This window comes from Urtica dioica, chromosome 5 (genome assembly GCF_054948205.1).
Source record: "Urtica dioica subsp. dioica isolate 48M chromosome 5, U.dioica_male_clone48M_v1_H2, whole genome shotgun sequence".
NCBI classification, from domain to species: domain Eukaryota; kingdom Viridiplantae; phylum Streptophyta; class Magnoliopsida; order Rosales; family Urticaceae; genus Urtica; species Urtica dioica.
The window spans coordinates 35937029-35944497 of NC_142760.1; the positions used below are offsets into that span (position 1 = coordinate 35937029).

The 7469-nt window shown below is 41.3% G+C and overlaps 1 protein-coding gene and 1 long non-coding RNA gene across 2 annotated transcripts; both read left to right on the forward strand.

Annotated features, from left to right (window-relative positions):
- The first annotated feature begins 1784 nt into the window (after positions 1-1784).
- LOC149398152 (uncharacterized) lies at positions 1785-2147 on the forward strand. The gene has a single exon (XM_089614481.1). The coding sequence runs from the start codon at positions 1785-1787 to the stop codon at positions 2145-2147; it is 363 nt and encodes a 120-aa protein (XP_089470607.1).
- Positions 2148-3877: 1730 nt separating this feature from the next.
- On the forward strand, positions 3878-5817 carry LOC149398153 (uncharacterized). Its single transcript, XR_016297113.1, has 3 exons — positions 3878-4002; positions 4387-4503; positions 5516-5817. It is a non-coding gene; the product is annotated as an uncharacterized LOC149398153 (long non-coding RNA).
- Positions 5818-7469: the final 1652 nt, after the last annotated feature.

A 7469-nucleotide genomic window follows, 5' to 3' on the forward strand; every position in this document is an offset into this window, starting at 1 on the left:
GTTAAAGTCTCTCGTTTGACTAGGCCTTGAAAGGCTAGTCCATGTTGGTTATGCATTCTCATTATGGTTGATTGTGATACTCAACCATGCCTATCCTCTTATATGTGAAAATAAGAAGGAAGTGGGGTCTTGACGAGATACGTCTAATGCCGAGAATGTTTCAGCTGCGGATCTCTAAGAGATTAGACGCACGCTCGATGAGACGTACATGCGGGGTGTCATTATCAAGCTTTGCTCAACGGATAGAGCAGCATAGCCGCACGATTGCGGATGTCTTGACAAAATTGAATACACCACCTCCACCAAACACTAAGCCCCCAGTTCAAGGTGAACGAGGTGAAAATCCACCACAGGCACGCGTGGATCTTCAGGAAGAGTTGAACTTCCGGACTCCTGACGTCGTTCCTCCGGTGAGCGAGCCGGTATACGAGAGGTTTTGTAAGTAGAAGCCTCCGACGTTTGATGGCCATGTTGTCAGTAGCGCTGGTATCATGGTAGATCCTGCTAAAGCGGAAGCCGCGAGACAGTGGAGTCAGCCAAAGACGGTCACTGAAATAAGAAGTTTCTTGGGTCTTGCTGGCTACTATAGGAAGTTTGTAGAAGGATTCTTGAAGTTTGCCATGCCTCTGACTCAATTAACCCGTAAAGGACAGAAGTTCCTTTGGACCGAGACATGTGAAAAGAGCTTCCAAGAGCTGAAGAATCGGCTGACAACCGCGTCAGTACTCACCATTCCACAAGGAATTGATGGATTCGCCATTTACTGTGACATGTCTAAGCAAGGTTTGGGCACAGTTTTGATGCAACATGAGAAAGTTATGGCGACACTACCTATACGGAGTCCATTGAGACATCTATACAGACCACAAAACGGTAAAGATGGTGACTTCAAGTTGGATAAGAATGAGGTTCTACGGTGCAACGAAAGAGTTTGTGTGCCGTCCAACGAGGAAGTCAGGAAGCAGTTGATGAAAGAAGCTCTCGGGACACCATATTCGGTACATCCAGGTGTGACAAAGATGTATCAAGAGTTGAGAAATGTGTATTGGTGGCCATGAATGAAGGAAGACGTAGCTGAGTTCATTCAAAAGTGCCTAACTTGTCAACAAGTTAAGGCAGAGCATTAGAAGCCAGCTGGAATGCTGCAACCACTTGACATTCCATAATGGAAGTGGGAGCAGATAACGATGGATTTCGTGTCAGGTTTTCCAAAAACCACAGCTGGTCACGACTCAGTCTGGGTCATTGTCGACAGATTGACCATATCAGCTCATTTCCTGCCCATCAAAACCACTCACACCGTGGATAAACTCGCTGAACTCTACATAAAAGAGATTGTACATCTTCATGGGGTTCCTAGCTCGATTGTTTCTGACCGTGATGCTCACTTCACATCAAGTTTCTGGAAGGGATTACAAGAGAACCTGGGGACTCGCCTGAAGTTTAGTACTGCTTTTCACCCACAAACCGATGGTCAAAGCGAACGAACGATCCAAGTGTTGGAAGACATGCTCCGAGCTTGTGTTTTAGACTTCCAAGGCTCATGAAGTCATTACCTTCCGCTAGTTGAGTTCTCGTACAACAACTATCAGGCGACAATTGGTATGGCGCTGTATGAAGCTTTGTACGGGCGGAAGTGTTGCTCTCCAGTTCCTTGGGATGAAGCTGGTGAGAGCAAGTTTATTGGATTTGATATGCTTGAACAAACCATAAAAGCGGTTAAGAAGATCCAAGCTCGAATGAAAATGTCCTAGAGTCGTCAGAAAAGCTACGCTGACAGGCGTATGAGGCCTCTAGAGTTCGAAGCAGGAGAGAAAGTTTTTCTGAAGATCTCACCCATGCGAGGAGTTATGAGGTTTGGGAAGAAAGGGAAGCTCAGTCCAAGATATGTTGGACCTTTTGAGATCCTTGAGCGTGTAGGCAAGACAGCTTATCGTTTGACGTTATCGCCATCTATGTCCAACCTCCATGATGTATTCCACGTGTTCATGCTACGAAAGTACGTGTCTGACCCTTCGCATATTCTGCAAGAGCAAGAGGTTGAGATCTGTGCTGAAATCAGATATGAAGAGCCAGCTGTCGCAATCCTAGATCGTAAGGAGAAAGTCTTAAGGACTAAGACTATACCTCTGGTCAAGGTACTTTGAAAGAGTCACTCCGCGGAAGAAGCTACTTGGGAACTTGAGAGCGAAATGCAAAAGAAATACCCTGCCTTGTTCTAAGTTTCGAGGACGAAACTCTTCTAAGGGGGTAGGGATTGTAATGTATAAACTTTTGTAAACGCTCGACTTGTGAATTTGAATAAAATGGACGAGTTTTAATTCAAATTCTTGTTGCATATGAGACGTCCTTAAATTCTAAATATCTTGGAAAATGATAATATTTAAGGTCGATGAAATTTCGGAATGAGAATATTCGAGTGAACTCGATATTGTTTCCGAATAAAACTATTCAGAATAGACTCGGAGATTTAAAAATCTCGAGAGTAAAAATAAATTCCGAGATCCCTTAAATATATTCATGATAACGGGAAATAATGATTATTTTCTCGGTTATTTTCCAAGATTATTTTTAATTAATTAAGGACAGGATTGTGAGATTTTATTTTGAAAGGACTTATGTGCAACGTTTTGAAGGACGAGATTGAAAGAAAAAGAGAAAAATGGGTCGTTTTAAGAGATTCGTGTTAAAATATTAGTGGACCACTTGTTCACGGGTGGCGTGACGTGAGAGAGCCACGTATTCTCTTAATCTACTCTTCATCTCTCACTCTCGGCCACCTCATCATTTCACTCTCTCTCTTTCTCTTTCTTCTTCTTTCTTTCTTCTTCTCTCCTTCTCTTCTTCGCGCGCGCTCATCTGCAGACACAAGGAAAAGAAAAAAAAATTGGGTTAGCTTGGATCTGCACTCTTGCCGATCACCATCACTAGCACCATCTCGTCTCTCTCTTCTCCTTCCTTTCTTCTTCGTGCGCCATCACCAGCCGAACCACCCTCGTCCACCGTGCGCACCAGTCGAGGGAGCAACGCCGCCGCGAGCTCGCCGTGGCCACCGCCCGAGAAAGAGACGCCGGGAAAGAGAAAGAGCTCGCCGATGAGTCCAAACTCACGGAAATCTTGGTAAGAAATCAAACCCGAATGGATTTGTGAGATCTAGGGTTCTTGGTTTCATTTTTTGGGGATTTTGAGTTCGTGAATGATTTCTGAGAAATTGATTGGTTCTAATTGTTCATTGAACTTGTTTAGTGATGGTTGTAGCTTGGGTTTATGAATTGATTTAGGATTTCTTGGTTTTGATATGAAATTGGCCGAAAATTTCATAGCTTATGGTTTTGGACGTTGGTAATTGGGGCTTTTGAGTTCCTGCGTTTTAGTTGATGCTTCTGAGACGTTTCTGAGATTGTTTAAGGCTTGGGTTTTGATCAATATGGCTGGTTGGATTTTTTCTTGATTTTTGGACGAATTTTCTTTGAGATTTCTAACCTGGCCGTGTGTGTGTTTATTTGAGGTTTTCTGATTGTTGTTGTTGTTACGAGGCTGTGATGATATTTGTAAATTCTGGAATCTGGATTGATGATGATTTGAGGCCATGATGAGTTGTTTGTGAATCTTGGATACTTGAGATTTGTTTGTTATCGTGGCCGAGTGTTGTCTTGGCCGAGGGTTGTTTGTGGCCGTGAGTTTGGTCTCGGTTATGTGTGTTAGTTCACTAGTTATGTTGCTAAACTCTAAGCCTCGGGAATGATTTATATTGAGCTTGTTTTGTATTTGTTGATGAGTCGGGAATTTTTTGTGACAAGTTGAGATTCGTGCTAGTTGTTCGTTTTCGGATTCTAGGTTTGAGTCGGGAGTTGGACTTTAGGAATTGACTCGATGTTCATTTCTGAATTTCACAGCTCAGTCGCAGATCAAGTCAAAGCGAGCGAGAACCGGCGGAAACTGAGCGCGTCGAAGCCGAAGAGTAGTGAATTCAGAAAAAGATTCTAAAGCTCGATCTCACTCGTGAGTCGTTTATCGCTTTATAGCGTTAGACTCGAGTTTTAATTTTGGATTTGAGATTGTATTCAAGAATTCTTAATTATCTTATTAAGAGATGTTCGAGAATTTAAATTCTGGTTAATTAATTCAGAATTCTCGGTTTGTATGATTTTTCGGATTATTCATTTAATTTATTTAAGACTCATTAAATAATGATTTGGATTTTATTTCGTACTCGTTCTCTGGTACGAACTCGCACGAGTCTTGAATAAGTTTAAATTCCGAAAAGCCGAGAAATAAGTGAATTAAATTCTCGAACCCCTGAACCGACTCGCAGTGAATCCCGATAACGAACCTTAAGCTCGTCAGCTTCTCCCGAATCATTGACTAATGAGATTTCAACTTCAGGTTTTAGTTTCTCGACGCTTCAGGACGTGTTAACGCTTCAGGATGTATAGAGTCACGGGAAGCGTGAAAAGCAAGGAAACTCCGGAAGTCAACAAGTTTTCAGACGATCTTTTCCAGGTAAGTGTGGAGACATAAGTCAACTACTTACCAAGGGTATAACCCTGTTTGTTTGTGCATTTGCTTGCTAGTAAACAAGAGTAGGTAAAAGCCTAAAAATGAATAAACTCGAAAGTTAAGGCTTCGGCCACTCTTGCTTGAAAACTTAGCTCGGGTTCGCCCGTTAGGTTCAAACGCTAACTTGAACCAGCCTTGTTTGCTTTGTGTGTGGTTAGACTTCTCTTCTAACTCTAGGAAGTAGGTTAGAATCGAGAGGACGGAAGAGCGATAGACTCTCAAATTCAATCGAGAGTAGAGAGTTCGAAAGTCACATTTCGAGCTTTCAACTTAAAACACTAAACGAGCTTCAAAGGGAAACAATAATTTCTTTCGGGGTTTATCCCGTCACGCTCTTCCGTATATAAGTTTAACGTGTACGCTGCTAGCCGCAGAGTACCCAAACTTTAATTAAACTCGTGTCGGTGGTACCCACAAGTCAACGACTTGTGTTTGTGGCAGACCTAGGTGGTCTGTATGGCGCTGAGTACTCAAAACTGGGGAGAACCCAACGGTAACGGGCAGTCGTCACGAGCGAACCCGATGGTAATGGGCAGTCGCCAAGAGTGAACCCATTCAGCAATGAGCAGTCGCCTCGAGTGAACTCATTGTCGTGCCAAGGGGGCACACATGCGCCGACGTCAGATGAAGATGGTACCACTAGTGGATCCCAGACAATCTTAAAACACCCAAGCCGCCGTAAGACTGCTGCTCGAGGTCTGAGGCTGCCTTATTGTCGTTGTGGAGATCGTAGCAGAAGAGGATGTACGATCTTGCAGAACGACAGGTGAATAGATAGAGTGTGATATCACGCGTCAATCATGCTCTAATGTTATGTTCTAGTTATATCTAGCAATCATTCTGCATTCTTGTGTATTTGCTTGCACGTCACATGGCATTAGTCGTTTTACTTTATAGATAGACTCCCACTTACTGAGTCAATCGACTCATAGTTTTATGACCCTTGGTAATGTAGATAAGGGAAAAGCTGGTAAGCGGGAAACGAGATTGAAGACCGAGACCGAGCGCGTATTGCCTTGACCTATGGGCTATGGGGTTTCTTAATCGGGGGTTAGTGTCTTCTGTTAAAACGTTCCGGAACATATTTGTATAGGAGTCGCTATAAGACTCTAAGTTATAAAAGCGAAAAATTTCCCCGAATTTTCGCAAACTATTTTATTATGTTTAATTTATGTGTTTATATTATGAGTTATGTACAGATTTGAGTTGATCAGTCGCGGTTCGTGGGCGAGCTATCGCTTGCGGGTCGTGACAGTAATTATAACCGTCAGCTACATTCACATTAACACGCAACCCCTCAAATTTAGTTTAAAAAAAAAAGCCCAAAAAATCGCGAACAAGCAACTGCTCAAATTTGATCCGGAAATAAAATTCAACCCCTTTATTTACAAACGAAATCGAAACCCAGACAAGAAAGGCTTCAAAAACAGCGACGACGAAGTAGAACGAACAAAGGTTAGTTTCTTTGCATGTCTAGGAAATCGACATAATTTACCCAGACGCAAACACTGATAATATGTGTTTTCCTGTTTTTATTTTTTTTTAACACACGACATAGCTGTGGTAAAGAACAATGGCGAGGAAATCCCCCTCAAAGAAAAAAATCCACCCTGAAGTGAGCCAAGAAAAGGTGAATAAATCCAGTCAGAAAAGAAAAATGCAACAAAGGTATGTTTTTTATGCCGAGATTTTATTTTCATTCTCGATAATGGTTAATAAACTTGAAGAATTCAAGATATTTGATTTAAATCGTAAAAAAATGTATTTTAAGGTACTGACCGCTTGATTGTAAGTACAAGTGTTTTAGGTTAAACTGTGAATATGTAAATATGTTCTTTGAACACGTGGTTAATGTAGTAGAAGTTAATATAATTTGAGAAATACAGCGAAATGGTATTGGGCTGAATGAAAATGGTTAGGAATTTGGGGTTGATGGAAATACATATGATTATCTGTTAATATGTAAATAAATTATGTAAAGTTGGTATATACACTAAATTAGTGTTAAAAAGTGAAAATGATGGGGATGTAAATAAGTTTATAAATAGTAGTGTTGTGTAAATAAATTTTAGCTCTAAGATATGAAATGAGAGCATGTTGAATTTTTTTGATGATTTGATTATGCTGTTTGTGTGTAGGGGACATGATTGTAGAAAGGAAGAACTAGGATTTAAAACAACGAATCATAGTTCATTAATCATTCAACGTCATTAGCAACCTCATGTGACTCCTAGAAATAGAATACCAACAGGAGCTGTTCAGCCGTGGGCCATTTGCTCATCTTCAACACCTACAAGGCCATGTATATCCCAAAAAACTGGCGCATTTACTAGTGCTCAGTCAAGTAGAGTCCGGGAATGTAGATGAACTCCATTTCAATATATGTGGAAACATATTGGTTTTCAATATATATGACTTTGAGTTAATATCAGGTAAATGTTCAACATACGTAGTTGCTGAGTATAGCACGTAGTATTTGTAAATTGATGAGTTATTTACGGTTTAAGGAATGTTATTTACAGGGTTGAATTGCGATCGAGTGCCACGTATACACGACAAGCTACGCTCCGATAATCCTTTGAAGGATGAGTACTTCAAGGTGACCGGAACTCAACGTGCACAATTCTTACTTGGCATTCTCAGCAGCAAATTTGGAGGTACGGACGAGGAACGACTTGCACTTATTAACGTGGCCATACTAGAGACGATGATTCTGCCTAGGGAACGACAAGCTAAAATTCCCGATGACCACTTAAAAATGGCCATTGACACAGAATTATTCAAAATCCATGGGGCGCGGTTAGCTTTAACGCACTATGCCATTCCCTAAAGAAATCCAAAAACTATGCCGCTGAGAAAACATGATTCAATATAGATGGGTTGTAAATAAATATTGTCAAATGATGCTG